The 20,321-nt window shown below is 48.7% G+C and overlaps 1 protein-coding gene across 1 annotated transcript; it reads left to right on the top strand.

The window, feature by feature from the left end:
* Positions 1-11,000: 11,000 nt before the first annotated feature.
* On the top strand, positions 11,001-19,729 carry LOC142572709 (uncharacterized). The gene is made up of 2 exons (XM_075682011.1): positions 11,001-14,584; positions 18,748-19,729. The coding sequence occupies exons 1-2, from the start codon at positions 11,062-11,064 to the stop codon at positions 19,455-19,457; spliced, it is 4,233 nt and encodes a 1,410-aa protein (XP_075538126.1). The 5' UTR covers positions 11,001-11,061; the 3' UTR covers positions 19,458-19,729.
* Positions 19,730-20,321: the final 592 nt, after the last annotated feature.

Genomic DNA, 20,321 nt, shown 5'->3' with positions numbered 1-20,321 from the left:
GGTAAGAGACCGATCCGGACCGAAGAGATGTGTACCGGCCAGCACGAGGCGCCAGAGGACGGCATGAAAGTGAGTGCGAGGAAAAAGCACCGTAAAAAGAAGCGCCGTAAAGATCAGAATGTGGTGACTAATGTAGCGCAGCCAGAGACTGCGACCGTCGCAAAAAGGCCAGGCGCGAGGAAAAGAAAGATGCGGTCGTCGGTGACGATGTTGACGCATCAAACACATTCGAGCCACCGGTCAAAGGGGGAGCGAGAAGCATGTTCTGCACGGACGCGGACAAAGGGCACGGGGCAGTTAAATTTCTTGTCGTTCCGTCGTTCTTTTCGAAGCTCAGCGTGTAGTACAAAGAAGCGCAAGGTGGCAAGACGAGACCAGGTGGGGAGTAGCGACGCGGTTAATCGAGTTCGTGATGAAAGCGGGGCCCAGGACGCAAATTGGCAGGGGACTGTAATGTCCTGGGGGAGCTGATAGTAAGTCAGCCCTTTTGTTGTTCCTCGGCAGCCAAAGTAGCTTTCGAACCGCGACCACCTCGGGTACGGCTCAAAGTATGAGTCAGACGTAAGCATTTGGAACGGGAGGCCAAGAGAGCTTCCTTAGAAGTAAAACGTTCTGTTTTGTTTTATTTTTTGAGCATCGGATAATTTTCGCGATATAAGTTTCTTTCAATATGTAAAAGTATGAGCTTTGTTTGTGTTTTTGTTCGAGAAGCTCCGATATTGGAAAGATAAGTTTTATGTAAGCATGTAATTTCGCGAGATGTTCATTAATGAGTAGATAGGCTCTTCTTTTTTTGTGTGTGTGAGTAACCTGAGTGTCAAGGTGATCGGTGAGAGACCTATCGTAGCGCGCGTGTGTTTTAGTTAACCTTCTTTTCTTTATAAGCGTTTTTTTTATTTTCTAAGGTTAACCGCGTAGGTTTTCAGTGAGTGCATCATTTGCACAGAGAACTCTTAGTTCCATTAGCGCATGTCCTGTGTGGACGGAGTGAAGCAGGTTGTTAATGACTTGGTTGGTCGTGTGTGTTGAGGGCAGCCGTATTCTGACTTCGGTAGTTAGCGTGCAGGGAACGAGTTATTAGAAGACACATTTGTTTGAAGGTTCCTTGGTGTTGCGTAAGTTACGCAAGTTTGGTTGTTCGTTTAAGGAACGCGTCCTGTGTGTACTAAAGGAACAAATGTGAGTAAACGTGATAAAAACTTTGTCTATGACGCAAGCACGTGTTCGGAATAGGGACCACAAAGTTAGCGCGATTGTATTTACGTACCTGTGGAGTTGGCCAGGCTGTTCAGTGGCAACAGTACATGAGATAAGTACGCCACTGGGATAGGATAAGAACAGGCTGTTCGCGAAGTTAGACTGCTTAAGTTATGTTTGGGTATTGGTGTTTGAGAGCCTTCGGTTTAAATCTGCGTAAACCTTTACTCTTGTGCATCGCGACGGTCGGGTTTGGTCGAACTCAAGAGGAACGTGAACGCTCGCTTTGGCGGCACGAAATTTTCGGGCAAAATTTGGGGATTCCCAGTTGAGTGACTTGCACTGAAATTTTGATAGGAAGCCTGGTGGGTTAACAGCTGATTCCGGGTGTTTGCACGCTGAGTGGTATTGTGTTGCCGGGTCGACTCTTCTGTGCCAGTTGTGAGATGGTTGAAGGCATTCCAAGTGCGCAGGGCTTGCAGAGAGCAAAGCCATCGTCTTGCTCGCCAGCCATTCTCTTCCTGCCCAGTGGTTGCCAGCACTGGACAGTCGAGATTTTCCGGGCCATGGAGGCGCTGTTAAGAACGGCCAGCTGCAGTGCAAGTTTGCCAGCCATTTACGCCAGCGGTGGTAACCTCATCTTGGAACGCCGCCGCCAACCTCTAGCCTCGTCGCCGTTGCGAGTGAAGGAGTTCGACGAAGCAGGCTTCGTGCGCAACACGACAATGCCGCCCCGTTCTGCTATGAGTGGCGGAGTTGTCGCGGGAATGCCGACAGGGGCTCCTTCCCGTGTTCCGACCAAGACGCAAGACAATGTGCTACCCGGAACGGCTCAGAGTTCTACGAAGCCCCTCTGACGTCGGCTCCGCACCATTACACCTGTGTGTATGTGCGGCACGTGTATGTGAGTCCTCATCCTCCTCCAACAGCCCTCATCCTCCTCCAAAAGGGCTGGTCTACGGTGACGTCGAACGGTGACGTCGAACGATGACTGTACGAACGCTTCCGTCCGTTTGGAATCAAGGGGGGACCAAGTGCTTATATGCAGCGATTGACGGCTGCTAGTGTGTGCTCGTTGTCGTGCTCGAGATGTACTAGTGAGCTGAGTACTCGTTGTCGTGCTAGAAATGTACTCGTGAGCTGTGTGCTCGTAAGCTGTTTGCTGTATGTTAGTCTTGCGGGCGCCATTTGGGAGTCACGCTAAACTTTCGATGTGTGTCTTGTCTAAGATGTAAATAATGTAAATAAATCCTGTTCAACGAGCTCCTCTCTACGAACTTCAACTCCTTCGAATGGTGGCAGCGGCGAGATCGTCCGACGACTCCTACATCTGGTTGACAGCGGTGGGATCGTCCGACAACTCTGACACCCCGCACCATCCAAGCTTTCAAAAAAAGCGTGTCACAACTTTATATGTGGCTACTAGCGGGAAAGCAGCTTTGTAAGAGCACTTACACGTGTGGGAAAGCCTGCCTATGGAATTTCGCATCTCTCCTGTAGGCAAGTTTCATGTTTCAAAGTGATCTAGTTCATTTTCCAGGACGAATTAAAACTCTCATAATAGCGTAAAACTGGCTTTAGGTTAGGCGCGTGCGGCTCAAGAGCCAGATATTGGCGCAAAGGCATGCCATAAGTGTTTCTAGTGTGTCAAAGTACACTTAACGACAATTCGGGGTCGCAGGGTCACCTAGAAGGGGCCTGTGCCCTATTATCGTCACGATGGCGCCGGCGCGACAGCAGGTGGAGGCGCTACGCATGCGCAAGCGTTGTCACGTGATATGCACGGTGCCCTGCTATCAGGCACGTACCCAGGATTTCTTTGCGGGAGGGGGGGGGGGGTTACCTTTACTAGTACAAATGTTAATAACGCCCGCCATTCGCCATAAAGACGCGTAAACCCGCAAAAGAGAAATGAAATAAGGTGTATCTCACAGGTACGCCTGTGAGATACACCTCTCCTTCACTAGGCAAACAAGGTACACCATCAAATGGACTCACGCAGGAACGAAGCGCATGAAGAACAATCCCAAGAGCAATTAAAAAAGCGAAAGCGTAAAATAAAGATTTCTATGGTAGCATACAACTCTTAAAAAACAGCAGTTGACAACCGAGGCACACGGCCCACGCGGGTTTGTGTTACTCCGCCAGCCAATCACAGAAGTAAAGAAAATCGTCGTCATGCGGCCTTTTCAAAATGGCGTCGTACTTGATACCTCCGGAGCGTCTGCTGTTCTTGAGGAGTCTTTTCATCGACGTAACGAATGAGGTCTGCAACAGACATGGACAAAGCGTACGGAGTCTGAGCATTTCACTCTTCAAAAGTCTAACTGCCATGGTTGCTTAGTGGCTATGATGTTGAGCTGCGAAGCACGAGGTTGCGGGGTCGAATCCCGGCCACGGCGGCCGCATTTTCGATTGGGGTGAAATGCGAAAACACCCATGTACTTAGATATAGGTATACGTTAAAGAACCCCAGGTGGTCCGAATTTCCGGAGTCCCCAACTGCGGCATGCCTCATTGTTTCGGCACGTAAAGCTCCATAATTAATTAATTAAATCTTCGAAAATCTGTGGTACAGTTCATTTCACTGCAGAGCCCGTCTTACTCATGAAACTTCACTGCCAACTGAAGTGCAACTTGACAATATACTGCATAGTTGCAGCGAAGCAAGCATTTTATTTCAGTTGAATAAAGAATTAGGCATTCGCCATTCCACTATAATTGGCGAGAGAAAACGTAGAAATTTAGGCGCTAATAATTAAATTTTTGTGGTTATACCACCTGATTTGGGAACAGGAAAAGTTTGAAATACGAATTATTTGCCGCGCCGCGGAGGAACAGTGGCTGGTGATTATGAGGGCGTGGGCGGGGCTTCACTGCAGACTCGAGTTGTATCCGACTATAGCAGCGCGTTTGGAATTAGCTCTGGAAGAATTATAGAGGAATATGTATTTGCGGAACCATCACAGTTCTTTTGGATCCCGCGTTTACCGCTCTACCAAGCTAAGCGCCGCAACCGACTCGTATTGTTATTTGGGAAGTTGCGTAACGATGCGTGGCCGCCAGTCCCGTACAACCGCGTAGAGCGCAGGACGCTGCGGTTCTAGATGTACTGCGCCCACCGCAGAAAGCACAGCAGAGAAGTAGCTACGTCAGGCGGCTGGACTGATAACTGTAGCAGCGTCATTCAAAACACACGGAATTGTTCCCCACTTCCGGCGGCGTTTTCTCTACTTCCTTTTTAAATAATATGTGGATTTATAAAGATTTTTGTAAACAACGGTTAAGTATGTTAATATTCGCTTTTCCTTCCTGTTTGGCTCTTGCCTTGGCTCTCTCCCTTAGTATATCGCTTAATTTCTCAACTCCTTGCGACTCTTGTTTCCAGTTGTCAATTTTGCACGAAAAGTGCTGTGCAATGAGGGAAAAACAAGACGAGGTAACGGGTGGCAGTCATATTACTTATGTGTTTAAGAGGAAGCTTTAGCTCGGGTGCTCCTGTTTAAATACATGTAAAATGAGAATTCGTTTTTCTCGGCAACCACTGCACCAAATGTGACGAGGTTTCTTGCATTCAAAAGAGAAACGTAAAATATAGTGACTGGTGGTTTTCAATTCTTGATCTATATTGTCAATTTTTTATTAAAAAATTGGCAGAAATCGAAAATTTCCAGAAAACGAAACTATCAAGTTTACAACTCTCTAACTCATCAAACAAAAAAAATCACAATTGTGTGAATTGCATCGGATATTACATCTAAAGGGCACAAAATTGATGTGTTACACAAGAATCTAAAAAAGATTCAGTAATATGGAAATACAGCTTTTGCAGAACCCTCGTACACAACGTAAAAGATTCATGTAAGATATAAATTGACATATCGAATTTGTCTGCTTTGAATGATCTAATGGATGCCGTTTACAGAACCGCGGTATCTGTCTTTAATGCAGAGCTATTAATTTATAAACTTCGTGCGTTTATTCTTTTTTCGACTTTCGAATTTTTGACAATATTATTCACAAAATTCAGGCCATAAATCGAAATTCCACTTCCAACAGTCACTAGAATTTAACTTTATCTCGCAACTTCAACAAATTTCATTAAAGTCGGTCTAGGGGTTATCTCAGCAAAGCATTTTTGTGTTTTACATGTATTTGAATAGGCCGCGTTGGACTTGGGCCCGAGCTAAAGCTTCCTCTTAAGAGTTATTGCAGGGCTTGATGATTAACGCCGTTTCGCATTATTTTATTTTGCACCTTATCTAACCTATATCGCCGATATATGGTTCTGAGGATCTGCCACCGTCGCGGCGAGCCGTCACTCGTGTAAATAATGAAGCAAAAGGACTAGTTAAACGTAAATGGAGTTTTGTCGTGCTGCAATTCGTTTCTCGTGCATACAGACCAGCTGACTATGAACCGAATCCCCTTCCTGGTCCCTGGATCAGTCTAAACAAAGAAGGTTGAACGGACGAAGCAACAGCAATGCGCGTAATCGTTGAATAGGTGGTGACAATTGAACGCATCTCGAGTTAATCGCGCAGGCACCGAATCTATGAGAAAACTGGCCTTCACACCCCAGGAGATGCCGATAACTACCGCCATCCAAAAAGAGTGAAAAAGGCAGCAAAATGTTGACCGCCAAATAGCTGTCAAATCTCAATATTGACTTGGCGGCGCTTTAGGAATATGTGTGAGGAGTGGTGGCGTGGGCGGGGAAGGGGGGGGGTATGCCGCTTGAACGCAGGGGGGGGAGGGGGGGCTGGGTACGTGCCTGCCTGCTATGCATAGTAGAGGTAGCCTTTGTGGAGAGAAAAGTGTAGAGGTGTGCGAATAGTGATTTTTGAGACCGACTCAAATACGAATCGAACATCGAATGTTTTTCGAATAGCTTTCGAATGATGAATAGCCGTTATCAAAATTAATATAAAACGATATTCGCATCCCAGTATTGTTAAAGCAGGCGCGTTTCTCTCATTGCATATTGCATTATAAAGCTTTGTTTATTAAAACCACAAGTTGAGCATTGGGAGCGAACAAGTAGTTTCTTCGCATGCACAGGACTCTTCAGAGAGGACGAATGAACCCTGTACAGCCTACAAGGTATGGCTACCTAGGTGACGTCGCCTGCTCCACTACGCAAGTTCTCATGTTTTATGTCTGTACTATGCACGCGCGGGTAAACATTTGCCGCACTTTTGCTCCAATTTATGTTGATTTGGGTGCAGTTCACGTATGAATATATTCGAAAAGTATTCGAAATGTATTCGCATTTATTCGAACTATTCGATTTGTTGTTCGTAAGTTTCGAATATTCGCACACCCCTAGAAAAGTGGCGTGATCTAGGAGAGTGAGCGTTGCGACCAAACCGCTCGGTAAAGCGGCGCGCAACAAACGGTAGTTCTCTATCTTATCGGCGAGCAGAAGCTTCGCACATTTACGATAATTCTCGTTAGGAAGTTTCGGCCTTAATTTTTCATGCGAAAGCATCTGATTACCCATTAAGCGAAAAGGCCAGCGTCAGTAGCAGCTTCCCATTGGCTGCGCCATCACGTCACGTGGGCGCCTCGACGGAGCAGAGCGGGCGAGCGGATAGACTTGCTGGCGCGCCAGGTGCTGCGTGAGGGGAAAGGGCATCGCGACGATGCCACGCCTCCCTCGCTCTCGGAAGCCTGGGTTATCTGCGCGTTCCTTGGCCGCGCAAGCTTCAAACCAGCGACCCCGGACTCAGGAGCCTAGTGTCTTGCGCACTGGGCTAAACTAGTGCCTTCTAGATAGCAGCGTGCACTCTGCTTCATGGCATCACACTACTTGGACCGAAATTTTCATTGCCAAGCCCGGCGGGACGAAAGTGGTGGCGTCAAAATCACCGCGGTTTACTCGGCAGCGTCTCCATTAGATTCTGTGGCAGTCGGGCGAGGTAGCATGACGTCACGGATTGAAGTGCAACGGCCCTGTACTATCTAGGAGACGTTGTCCAAGCGTCTCAAGGCGCTCGCTTGCCTGCGAGGAGTTCACATTCACAACGTATACGTGCTTAGATTTTTATTCTCAATATTTCCAAATCTCCATATTTCATTGTATTCTTCCTCAGTTCAAAATTTCGGCTAATTTTGCGCTTTATTAGTCATGACCGATCACATTGCTACTCAACCTAGCGAGTTTTAAAAATTTCTGCTCCAAAAAATTACAAAAAACAAATATCACCTTGAAATCTCATTGAAGTCACATTAAAGCCCGGAGGCTGAGATATCGGTGCGAAATTCGTAACAAGAAAGTGCGTTCTTCGGTTCATCTAGTCAAAATTACCAATTGTTCCGATGGCTTTGAAAGAGCTAGCATTTTACTACTCCAAACTTACGAAGTGCTATGTTTCATTATTTACCACAAGATGTTGCCTTAAGCAAATGAATATATATGCATTGTTTCTAAAGCATCCTCTAGAATCAAAGAAATCACAGTTACGAAAAGAAAGAAAAAGAACTAGAGACGGTTCTTTCACACTGCTGCGCTAGCTCTATTGTCACTACCCGCCTTGTTTTTGGAGTTGCGCTGGTAAGCACGAGGTCCGGGGATCGAATACCAGCCGTGGCGGCCGCATTTCGATGAGGGCGAAATGCCATAACCCCTCCCTGTGTACCGTGCATTGGGTGCACGTTAGAGAAACCCAGGTGGGCGAACTTAACCCGCAGTCTCCCACTACAGTGTGACTCACAGGTCGTAGTTCTGGCACTTAAAACCCAAGAATTTAATACTATTTTCCAGGTGTAACTGCTTTGGTGCTATCATACTGCTCACAATTCTTTGTCTTTAAGACCTTCAAGTTATAACTTAAGCCTACTTTGGTACAAGGTTTTCTTTTGGAGAAATTCAGACCCATCTATGCGACTATGTGATAGAAAAATGTAGCGTAACATTTCTTACCACTAATGTGATTGAACAGAGCGAGCTGTTACTTGCTCGAGAAACCACGATAATAATTAAGTGCGTAATTGCTTTTTGAATGGGAGAGCACCAAGAATCCACAGTACTGGTCGCTTTTCCTATTTCCAGGCCATGGGAGAACCCTGAGCGCTACCGAGCAGGCTCATCTGCGGATGCTTTCGTCACGAAGCGACTCCGTCATCCATGGCATGGCGCACTCGTCTGAGAGTAGAATAGCTCCACAACAGATCTCCGGGCATGTATTGGACACCCCCATGTCCATACATATAACACCTGTCAGCAGCGGAATAGAGTCGATGTTCGAATCGCGCACCTCTCGCGATCATAAGTTCCGGGACAGGGCCCGAAGCGGAGAGGGCAGCGGAATCTTCCTTGAGCCGCAGCTGGATGACGGCTCCTTCAGAAGGACGCGCCGCCAGAGCGGTTCGCAGACACGTCTGGCCCGCCGGTCCCTCTCGCGGTCTCCCAGCAGCCGCGAGGACAACGGACCACTGCAGGAGCTCGTCGAAGTTGAGACCGACGGTGCATTGTCGAGAGAAAGGACAGTTGGCTCACCCGCGAGGTCGGCGAGCTTCCATGGCTCGAACGAAGCGAAGCGCGAAGTGACACGGAAGTCTTCCTCTTCGATCGAAGCGAATTCTATATCCACAAGAAGCCTGCCAAAGGATGCACAGAGTTCCAGCAGCTCGAGACTGGTACACAGTGCTCGCACAGCAACTTCAACGGAGAGAACTTCAAGCACCCTCGGAACTACAGGCAACAAGGGAGCACTGACGTCGTCGTTCAAAACCGGCTTTCAATCCTCGAAACGGCTCGAATCTCTGCTGGATAAAAGCAGAACTTCGCCCACCAGTCTGGGCGTGACGTCAATGGCGGACAGTGGGTTTCAAAGACAAAAGCACGACGTGCTTGCTACACCACTGAGGCTGTCCTTGTCGGGATCTGCTACAAAGACGGCAACTGAAAGCACAAAGGTTCGAAGTCAGCAGCAGACTAGCACCACGGCCATTCGAGACACAGCACCCATAGGCGTAGGTCTACTTGAAAGTACGAACGTTACCCAGGCTACAAAGGCAGAAGAACGCGAAAAACCGCAAGTTGTTATCACAACGGAGAGAACTGCGACTCAGGGCCCAGGATTGCCTCAACAAGTGGTGTCCTCGAGGTGGAAAGTCCAGGAGACAGGTAGCGGAAGCGCTTCGTCAGAACCAAGACCTGGTACTTTGGCAGCAACAGACACTAAGACCGGAATGTTGATTTCCTCTAGTAAACCGGGCTCAGATCACAGAAAATTCTTCAGCAACGCAACCGCGTCTAGAATGCCAGGTTCAAGCGAGAATACTAGTCTCATGACACCAAGCTTTCTTCAAAAAGGAACTTCAAGTTCACTCCCACAGCAGTCGGTCCATCGAAGCAGTTTATTCTCGGACAATGCGTCTGGTGCATTGACAAGCTCTGCTCCAGCCCCAATTTTTGTCCCAAGTTCTATTGAAAAAGAAGCCTCAAATGCAATGACGCAGCAGTCATCATTCCAAACGACTATATCCTCAGGCACGGATTCTGATAAATCTGCAGTCAATGCAGCGCACAGCGAGACGTTGGCTAAGTCTAAAGAGCAGGAGAGGATCCAACAAGCAGTTCTTGAAAAGACAGCTGCGGGTACATTGATTAATTCGGAGGAAAATGTTGCTTCGATAACACCAGGTTCAACTTTGGAAAAAACGTCAAAATCACTCATTCAAGAGTCAATACACCCAACTGGCTTTCCGTCGAACAAGATAACTTCTACATCAACAGTAACCGATACAACGGGCAAAACATTAAGTGATTCCACAAAGGAAGACGGCTTTCAGAAAAAGCTTCTAGACAGGCCAGCATTTAGTGTTTTAGGTTCAAGTGAAAAGTCTAGCTTTTTTGCAAGTTCTGCTCCGAAGAAAACGTCTTCAAGCAGCGTGACACAAGAGTCCATACGCCAGAGTACTTCCTTTTTAGACAACGCTGCTGGCACAATGGCACCCACAGGTATCGAAGGCACTACATTATCTACATCCCCAAACCAGGCTGAACTTAGTCAGGACGTTTTTGACAAATCAACAGCACCAGCCGTGCACGACTTGCGCGACAGGCCTAGTACATTGGCTTCTGGTACCTTAGAAAGAAGAGTGTCTTCCAAGTCTGTTGTCCAAGAGTCCGTGAAAAATCCGGAATTACATTCTGCGAAAGCAGCCACAGTCACCTCTAAAGGGTCGAATGAGAGCGCTAACGTCTTCACGAGTTCTTTTCCAAAGGCGTCTTCAAAGTTGGTGATACAAGAGCCTGTACATCGCACTATTTCTTCTCAAAAACCGCCGGGTATATCGACGAATGATGTAAAGATCATGGAGTCGACTGCGGCTTCTGGAAGTGAGAACGCACTTCAGCAGACCACCCTTGACAACACCGCTCAGTCAACGTTGCTAGACCTACATGAAAAGACTAGTATCTTGTCGCCTACCTCTTTTCAAAAAGCGTCTTCGCGAACTTCAGTTCAAACATCTTCACAGCGAACCAGCATCCCCTCAGATAGAGCGCCAGAGACAGCAAGAGCTACTGATTCCACAGGCGACGTACTGGCTATTTCCACAAAGCAGGATGCTCGTGAACAAGCTCTCGGCAACGTTGCGGCGTCGACACTAGCGTCGTCTTCCGAAGACGTTTCACGCGTGGTTCAAGGAACAACTTCAATGTCTTTATTGGAAGATTCACAACAACGAACCAATCTTCCTTCAGAGGGGCAAGCCGTCGGGATTTCAGTACCAGCTTTAGAAGACATTAAGGTGTCTTCTACAAAACAAGACGCTTTGACAAATTTGAGCGGAGTGACTCTTGTAACCTCGGCTCCACAAAGAACATCTTCAAAGTCGGTCATTCAAGAATCAATGCGTCGAACAGTTTCTTCTACTAAGCCACCTGCCGTACAGGTTTCTGCGGACACAAAAGACGAAACATTCAGCTCATCTGCTGTTCAAGACCTGGTTCAGCAGAAACCTGCAGAAACAGATTCAAACAATTATTCGCTCTCCGCAGGAGCACAGCTGATCACGACCAAAAAAATAAGTACGCGACATAAGACCAACGAACCAGTTCAGCACTCATTCTTTGAACGAATCGAAGGATCTAACTATCAGACAATCGACAGCACCCTGCAACGCGGCCAGCTTGTGTCATCCGGGGGTAAATACGATTTCCAGGAGTTTCAAGTCACGGCAAGCAGTGAACCCACACAAGCTACTGTCGAAATTGCTTGCGAATGTGAATCGCTTCGTGATAAAGCCCCTCAAGACTTGAGTACGCAATATGTCAGCGCACACACAGAGAATCAAGTGGAAGATAAAGCCGAAAGTGCAACAGCTGTAGCGCTCACACCGCTTCCAGAGCTCTCCCTGATTGGGTCGACCCCTAAGGCATCGTCCGAAGAAATTCGTTCAAGCGAGACTGAGCGACCTGTTTGCAAAGTCACCGATCGAGATGACGCGTTACAATGGCCCGCCCGTCTTGACATTACAGAGCGTCATAGCACTAGGCTGGGAGAAGCTGCCGCCCTTTTCGATGCCCCTTCAGACGTCGTGCACACTGGGCACAGCGGAATCAAAGCACAGTTTTCCGAGAACAAAGAGATGACCGAGCAGGTAAGACAGGCCGAGGAGCAGGAGGGTGGTCACGAAGAAGTTTCTGGAAGGAAAATTTACGACACAGCTATGCAAGAAGGCACCGCTCCCGCACCAGTAAGCGAGGCGCTTAAAAAGCCCCAAATTGCTCCTATTACGTACGGCGCTGAGCAAGAAGAGCGGGTCAGTCAACCGAAAAATGATCAGCCCCGCGTAGATAGCAGCCTCCTACAGTACACCCCTGACGAGTACATCCTGGCTGAGTTAGTTCGTGAAGTGGAAAAGAAGATCGAAGCTAGCTCTCGTTACCACGTCGAACCTCTCCCTGATGACGTAATTACGATACGATCATCCAAAGGAATAGAGTCTCTTGGCCGGCTAAGGTACGAGACATATGAAGAGGAGCTCCTCATGCGACGCAGTGAGGACGATCTGTCTCAAGAACAGGAAAGGTCAGCAGCAGAAGCATTTGAACAACCTACGACCGCAGTGCAACAAGCTGTCATGGCCCTTGACCAGGAGGGATATGCGGGGGTCCTTGAAGAATATTATGAACGTATTGAGAAAAGACAACCAGAACCAGAGCCAGAAGAGCCAACCGAAGCAGGCGCACAGCCTTCTGTAGATATTGGTGAAGAAGTCAAGGCTAAAGTTGAAGAGCACAAATCCGCTGTTACCACAAAGGCGCAAGAAAAACACCGTGTTCTCGCGGAAGAACATGATCAATGGGAAGGTAAAGATGCTGAAAGCATAGAGGTGGGTGGCAAGGAAGTTTTCTCCGAAAAATCCTTTGATGCTATTCGAGAAGAAAGACGTAGACAGTTCGAGCAGCGTTGGAATGACATGCCTGCTTCAATAGAAAGAGAAGGGAGAACAGCATCAGTGCAGGACAAGGGAACGCTTGAAATAGCCCAGAGGACCACTTTGACGACGGATCAAGGCGAAACTAAAGAACTTCAAGACAAGGTTTTTGTGAAGCAACATCAAGGTGAACGGACGTCTGAAAATGCGGTGAGGCGCTTCATAGCGGCAGCCATCGAAGAAGCGGCGAAGCGCGAAGAAGCTACCAAATCCGTTAAGCGATTTAGAGAGTACCCCTGCTCGGAAGAGGCGCCCGCGAGGATACGTTCGGGGTCACCATACACTTCTGCAACTGATATAGCTTCCCGCAAAGAAGAGGAACGCCGTCTTGCCGACATAAAGGTACAGCAAGAGAAAGCCATGCAACAGCTTGTGCGTTGCAAGTCCATTGCAGAGTTAATTGAACAAATCATTCAGCAGCACGTCAGTGGAACCGACATCCACAAACAAGGCATCGTGCATCAGAAACAGGTGCAGGCACAGGATTTCACAAGCGCGCAAGCTCCAGGTTTCCCGCCCAACATGGGACAACAGGAAATACCTGTCTATTACCAGACGGGGACGGTTAGCCAAAAGCCAGGTGATCAGTACGTCAACAACTATCGTTGCTCTTTGCAAGGCGCTCCACGGAAGAGCGACACCCAGTTGGAGAGCACTTCCCATACGGACCGCCGGTTCTCGTTCTCAACGTTGGGCGGCCGCGGCGCCAAATGTGTAATTCGAAAACTTGAACCTGGAGCTTTAACTTACCTTATCGAAGTAGCGCCCGCAGATAAAAACCAAGAAAATCAAACCGACATGGTCATGGCCGAAGAGCAAATGCTGGTCAGCGAAATTTTTGACCATATAACAACACCTAATTTGCGTGTGTCTTCCTCAGGCACTAGGCTCAACGAACCGGCACCAATCACTGTTTCACCTGCTGAGAGCTTAACTGCCATAAGGAACGCCTATGCAGAGGCCGTTGCTTGGCGTGTATTGCGCAAGCAATCGCCTCAGGGCACCGAGGGTGTCCTTTCCGACGCGCAGAAGGCGAAATTTTACGACAATAGACAGGGTATGAACGTTGAAAAGACTGCCTCGTCGACATCGTCGCAGAGCGCACCTTCTGTAGAAGACTATTTCGTACAAAGAATGCTCGATTCAGGCATAATAAGAAACCAGGCGGAAATATGGGGCAAAAAGCCACTCAATCTCGAGAATAGAGTCGTCTCGCGAACGTTGTCAACGGGCACATTCTCCAAGGCGGGCGCGTCGTCTGAAGCGATTGCTGCGCCACCTCCGACACCACCACGTAACGTGCAGCACGGAGCGAATGTCGAAGAAGGAGCGGAGTATTGCTCAGGCGCGGCCCAGGACTCGACAGCACAGGCCCCTGAAAAAGAAGAGGCCCCGCGGGACGCTGCATTCGAAGAGGCGAGAAACGTGACTGCCGCAGCGTCGAATCTTGCCGGAAATGAGAAGCAGGCGATGGCAGCAACTTCGGCAGAAAGCTACGAAGAGAAACGTCAGTCGACTTTCGCGTCGAGCGAGAGGTCCACTCGGGAATCTCAGGGGACAGCCACAGTGAAAGCGACTACGACGTCAGAAGAGCAGCGCTTTGAGGCGGAGCAGCCCTTCGCAGCCAGCTTGAAAAGAACCCTTAGCATTAGCTCGTGGGAGTGCACATTGTGTAGAAACGGCATTTCTCCGGAAAAATCGTTCGAGTCATTCATCTGCTTTGGCCTTCATGATCTGCCAAACTACTTTGCGGCCGTTCCTTCTGAAGTGAGTGACACTGTCAAGCTGAGAATTGCCACCGACGACGACGTGAGAGAGATCATGCATCTGCCTTGGAAAGAACCGGAATCCACGTACACTCTGCACGCCCCAATCGTGACGAGGCACATGCTTTGCCCAAGTAGCTTCTTCGTCGCCGTCGACACCTCACGAGGTAAGCGTAAACACCATATAACATTAAATATTGAACGACGCTTAAAGACGCACTGTCCATCTATCTCCAGAATAAAACGTTTTGTGCGAAGTAGATGACAGTCGCTAGAGAGGACGTTAAATTGAGTCGATGAACCCGTCCGGAGGTTGTCCATAAAATTTTACGGGTCCGAGAAGCACGGAAAAACCACGTTTATTGCAGCGTATGCAGGTTTTCTGGAACTGAGAGGCGCAGTCGACATCATTTAGGTTGACTCCTATTACACTACAGTGCACTACAAAAGTACCACATCGTGTTCGCGTTCTCCTGTAGAAACAACAAAAAATACTTGTCGCCTCCGTGCCGTGTAAACTAATGCAGGCTACGTTGGTACCCTAACTTACGGCTTTTGAAAGGACTGTAGTGTGCACAGAGACTGTCCGCGTGAACTTCAGAAGCTTCTTCCCAACATGTTATTCCTCCGGGTTTCTTACCACCGAAGTAGACTTATCTTCGACATTAAGTTTGTCATGCTGGAGCTCTTTGATATTCTCCTAGCTATGAGTTCGGATAGTAATATTCACGGGTGTCGGACAAAATTGCGGCACAGGCCTGAGTATTTGTCAACTTTTTTCTTGCCGCGATGAAGACAAAACATTAACAATAGTCTGCATTCAGCTTATTATTTTCGTGAAGCCGCTGAAATCCACTCACAAGATCTCTGGAATCTAATGTGAAGCATAGCTAAGCAATATTTCTACGTAGGACGAGGATCAATTATTATTTTTGCGCGGTAAATAAGGAGAAGCTGCATCTAAAGCTTGTAAAGCTTTTGTTGTGTGATTTGTGTTGATGTCAGAGCGCTTGCAGAATTAATTTCGAAAAAACGATCACGCTTTCTTAAAGAAAACGTTAGGAAACTGCTCTACAGAGCTCTTTAAGCAATGGATGTACTATTAGGAACAAAAGCCGCTTAACAGTGTTTCCACTATTTTTTCCAAAATTTCCGCTAAAGCAACATTCAAAATATGTTGTAGTTCGTCGAATATTTTATAAATGCGCTAAGAATCTCCAAAAGAACTTGTTCTTGGGCAAGCGAGTTGGTCTTCAGCTGTACTAAACCTACTCTTCCTGAGAGCAAAGTAAAACATGAAGCAGGGGAACAAGAAAGAAGGAGAGAGACTCTCCTTTTCTCTTTCCCTCTTCCCCTGCTACTCTGCACAAGGGAAAAAGTAAAGGGAACAGAAAAGAGTAAAGAAAGGTGATGAAGAGAACGGGAAGAAGGGGCACATATATGCACTAACACATCAGTTTCCTCAAAGCCTTCCGTCTAGTCCAGTGATCTTCGATATAGTCCAGAGCAGCCCTTGTAGCTATTGGTGACGCCAGAGGGCTCTCACAGATGATACCGTCATCATTTCAAGAACAACTTCTTCGCCATGTATCGAGCGTCGTCTGCGTCCGCTATTTATGGCCCGTTGTGGCCTCGTAAATTAGTGCACACACACCGCCACGTTCAGAGACGGTGCGCGGTGCAACGCTGCGCACGAAAACTACCAGGCCCTAAGTTTGCGCGATTGCGCATCGGTCAGCGCGTCACGCTCGAAAGTGCTCATTGCCGCAGCGCCGTGATTTCGAACCACGCGGTTGGTAGGCATATAGCTTTCTTTTTTATATGTGCAAGCGTTAACGTGGCCAATTTACGCAGCTTTTGACGATGTTCGTAGGCGACACATAACGTGTTGGAATAATGAAACTGCCCAATATCATGCGCTGTTCTCATAGCTGGACACAGTGCTAAGAGATACACATACGAAGTGACTTTATACATGGTGATTTTGTTAATCATTACAGATTTTTTTATATAAAAAAGACTATGACCGTGAGACACCTATCGCCTTCGCATGCGAGTTGTACGGTGATGCAAAAATGCTTTGCCACCGCTTAAGTTGCTTTGAAAAGACTAAAACCAAAAAATAATTAGCTTTTTTAGTAGTGCCTTCGGGGCAGTGGGTGAAATGGCAAATTTGAATTCAGTCACATTTTAATGTACCCTTACTTTATTTTTTACCTCGAAAGTGGCACCTAATTCGATATATTTGCCATCGAATTTCGTTGGTAAATCCGGGCAAGATCGAGAGCGAGCGTAGTGGAGCGCCGAAAATGCGGCCCGGCTGTCACATGGTCACGCGTCTTCAAACAGGACTTGCGACGTTTAATGAGGACAGCTGGCTTCCCAAAGGCACGGCGGTGAGACCTGCTGGCCATCGAGCTGGGCGCGGTTGTTAGCACGCGCGGTTCTTCCTTCTTGTCTTTCCTGCCTCTTCTCTTGCACTGCGCCCACTGCTGCAGGTGGCGATATCAGACCTTAACTCCCCGTGACGAAGTGCGCAAGGAAGTTCGAAACCGAACGTCTCGGCTATTTGCGGCAGCTGCTGATGCAAAAGGATAGAAAGTTGGGCGAGTTGGTGCGGTAACACGATCTTGGATTGTAGCGCAAAGTGAACACGGACACAGACTGTCGTCCTGTCTGCCTCTAGTCTGTGTCCGTGTCCCTTCGCGCTACAATCCAAGACCGAGCTACTGATACGGCGCGCATTGCAAAGAAAGCCTGTGCCACTGTTTGTCGGGTCATGACTTGCCTCGGTATGCCGTCACTCGAAACTTCGTTCACGGGCTGTCGCTATCTGACGCGCAGCGGGACGCGCTGTCTCGATATTGCCTGGACTTCGCCTTCAATTTCGATTATGTCAAATTACGTGCGATTTCTTGGATTTCTAGCAAATGGGTATGCTATAAATTGTTTTGCATGTATAAAAAACTGCCGTCAGCTTAATAATAAAAATGTTAATGAACAAATTTTTGTTAATTTTTCTTCTTCAAGGTAACGTAAGCAGCGGTAAAGTATTTCCTCCTCGCCGTAAAGCTCGTATGTAAAGACAACAGGTGTCTCACACTCATAGCGTTTTTATAAAAAGTCTCTATCGTCTAAATTAAGCACCCTGTACATAAAAATGCATATATTTTGCCGTGCTTTATTGATACCCGCCGGTGGTTGCTCAGTGGCTATGGTGTTGGGCTGCTGAGCACGAGGTCGCGGGATCAAATCCCGACCACGGCGGCCGCATTTCGATGGGGGCGAAATGCGAAAACACCCGTGTGCTTTGATTTAGGCGCACGTTAAAGAACCCCAGGTGGTCAAAATTTCCGGAGTCCTCCACTACGGCGTGCCTCATAATCAGAAAGTGGTTTTGGCACGTAAAACCCCAAATATTATTATTATTGCTTTATTGTTTCATTGCGCAGAACAGCGATGCCCTCACTGGCACTACTTTATGCCTTATAATGCCGCGCTATTATAAGATAGTTTGCCAGGGCTGTAGATTGCCGGGATGCCTGCAGCGAGAGCAGTGCGGTGAAGGGATTTTTTTTTCTTGAAGTAGGCGATGACGAGGTGGTCTGACGACAACGCGATAAACGATGAAGACTTTATGAGGATGATTATGGTCGCTGACGTCGGCGTCACGCAAAGGATGGACGGAGTAACACCGGCAAACCCAGTTTAGAGCTTTACGCTGCTATCGCAGTGAAAGGCACGACCTTCATCGCTGCAAACAGCCTTTAATTATCTGCTGCAGGATGTATACATGCGTCGCCAACACTGTTCAGGCCGTATACGGCGCGCGGGGAATTCTGTTCTTGGCAGGTCAAATATCTCCTGGGCATAAACTACCGCATGCATTGTGGCGCCAAGTATCATGGAAACACGCCACGCTGATAATCGTTTTTTTTTTTTTGTCGTTACCTTGAGCCGACCATCACGGTTGCTTTGCGTGGCGCTCTATACATAGTCATCGCAGTCTTTGCACGGGTAAATTGAATTATTAACATTAATACTACTACTGCAAGTAGTAGTAGTAGTAGTAGTAGTAGTAGTAGTGAAAACGCCACTCGGCCGTGTAATGTAGCTATGGTCCGGGGCTCACTGAACCCTTAAAAAGCGAAATAATCTGAACGGATGAGTTTCGTTAACGTTTCCGATCAACAGCTAATGACGGCGTCATACGCTGTTCCGCTAGGCCCGCTCCGCGTTCGCGCGCAATATTTTTTTTTTTTTTCCCCGTTCGCCTGATCCCGTGCGCATGTGGAAGCCGTGCTCTTGCGATTGCGCGCGCTCGTGGCAGGGCTCATCTGCGGAGCCGCGAGTGTGCTCGTGTTCGACGAAGAGGTCGCCTTCTGCGGCTTCTGCCACATCCGCGAGAACTACGCGTTCGAGCCCGTGGGCGTCCTGCTGTGGAACGAGCTGCTGCACGTCGCCAGCGGCAAGAACCTGTTCACCCTGCTGCCCGAGCCCGCGTGCCGGGAGCTGCAGGAGGTCTACCCGTTCCCGTCGAACCCCGCGACGGGCATCCTCTTCGGGCCGACCCGGATCTCGCGGGACGCGTTCCCGCGCACCGTGCTGGTGCTCGAGTACAAGGACAAGTACTTCGACGCTCTCGCCTCGTACGACAAGCACGTGTTCGGCTTCAGCCGCAAGCGCTACTTGGCCTCGACCGTGCACGAGGTCGGGCTCGACATCCGCGTGGCCACGCGCAACGAGCGCAACATTTGCGGCTTCGGCGGCATGCAGCGAGACAGCGCCGGTCGCCTGGTGCTGCGCTGGCTGTTCGCCGACGACGCCGAGACGGCCGAGTCGCTGCTGTCCAGCCTGCTGGCCTCGTGCAGCCACGAGGACGAGGTGGAGGTGGTGGCCGCGTTCTTCCTGCGCTCGGCTGCCACGCGGCCTATCCTCGACAAGCTCAGCAGCCGCCAACTCGAGCCGTGGCGCCTCGTGTACACCAAGAGGGAACCCCTGCACAGCTACGGCAGGGTCGTCTGCCTCACCACCGTCTAGCTGCACGTCGTCGCGGTAGCTTCGACGAGCCGTTGGGGCGGGCGCAAAATTTAAAATATTCGCCTCCCATTATTTTTTGTTTGCTGGGTATATATTTGTCAAAACGTAATGGCCTTCTCGTGTGCTTGTCATTATTGCGAACGTACGTCTCGATTACCTCACACCGCCACGGCGCCGCAGCTCTGCGGCGTTGTAGCTAATACATGGCCACCCGGTGGACTGGATAGCAGTCCAGACACTCTACACTCTGAAGCCTATGAATAAACCTTCGAGAACTGCGGCAATGTTGGTGTCTGAACATCTCGTGACTGATGCATAGAAACGCAAGGGGGTTTAACGCAGGTAGTTCTGGTTGGCTTCGCCGCATGGGGCGAGGATGTGAAGCGATAGCAAGAAAAGGGAAATAAGCACCACACAAGCGCGCGCACAAACTATAGGGGTGAAGTACGCAGCGTGCGTCTGGGGTGTAGGCTCGTAGATCTTGGGGAAATGGAGCACTGCCAATAGCCGTCTCCGCGGAAGTCTAAAGAATCACTGACCTAAAACATTGCGACAGTCGGATACTATCTTATGTGTAAGGCACGAGGTACATCACTTTGGCAAAGAGAAGGTGGGTCAAGGTCTCGTCGCAGCTGCATGTGCCGCAAGTGATCGGCCATCCCAATGAGGAAGGCATAATGCGCCATCGAGCCACAGACTGCACATACAGTTTTCTCTGTCGTACCCCAACCCCTTCTTCAAAGCTGAGCAGCAGGCTAGAGGCACGACACTCTGGCCGATTCATCCACCTTTCTTACATCAAAGTTATCTCACTCTATTGCACGACGGAGACTTCATTTATAGGGTGTTGGAGATGTTTTGTGT

This window comes from Dermacentor variabilis, chromosome 2 (genome assembly GCF_050947875.1).
Source record: "Dermacentor variabilis isolate Ectoservices chromosome 2, ASM5094787v1, whole genome shotgun sequence".
Lineage (NCBI taxonomy): Eukaryota > Metazoa > Arthropoda > Arachnida > Ixodida > Ixodidae > Dermacentor > Dermacentor variabilis.
The sequence above is the reverse complement of the archived record's forward strand: the minus strand, read 5'-3'. Positions and strand labels throughout refer to the sequence as shown.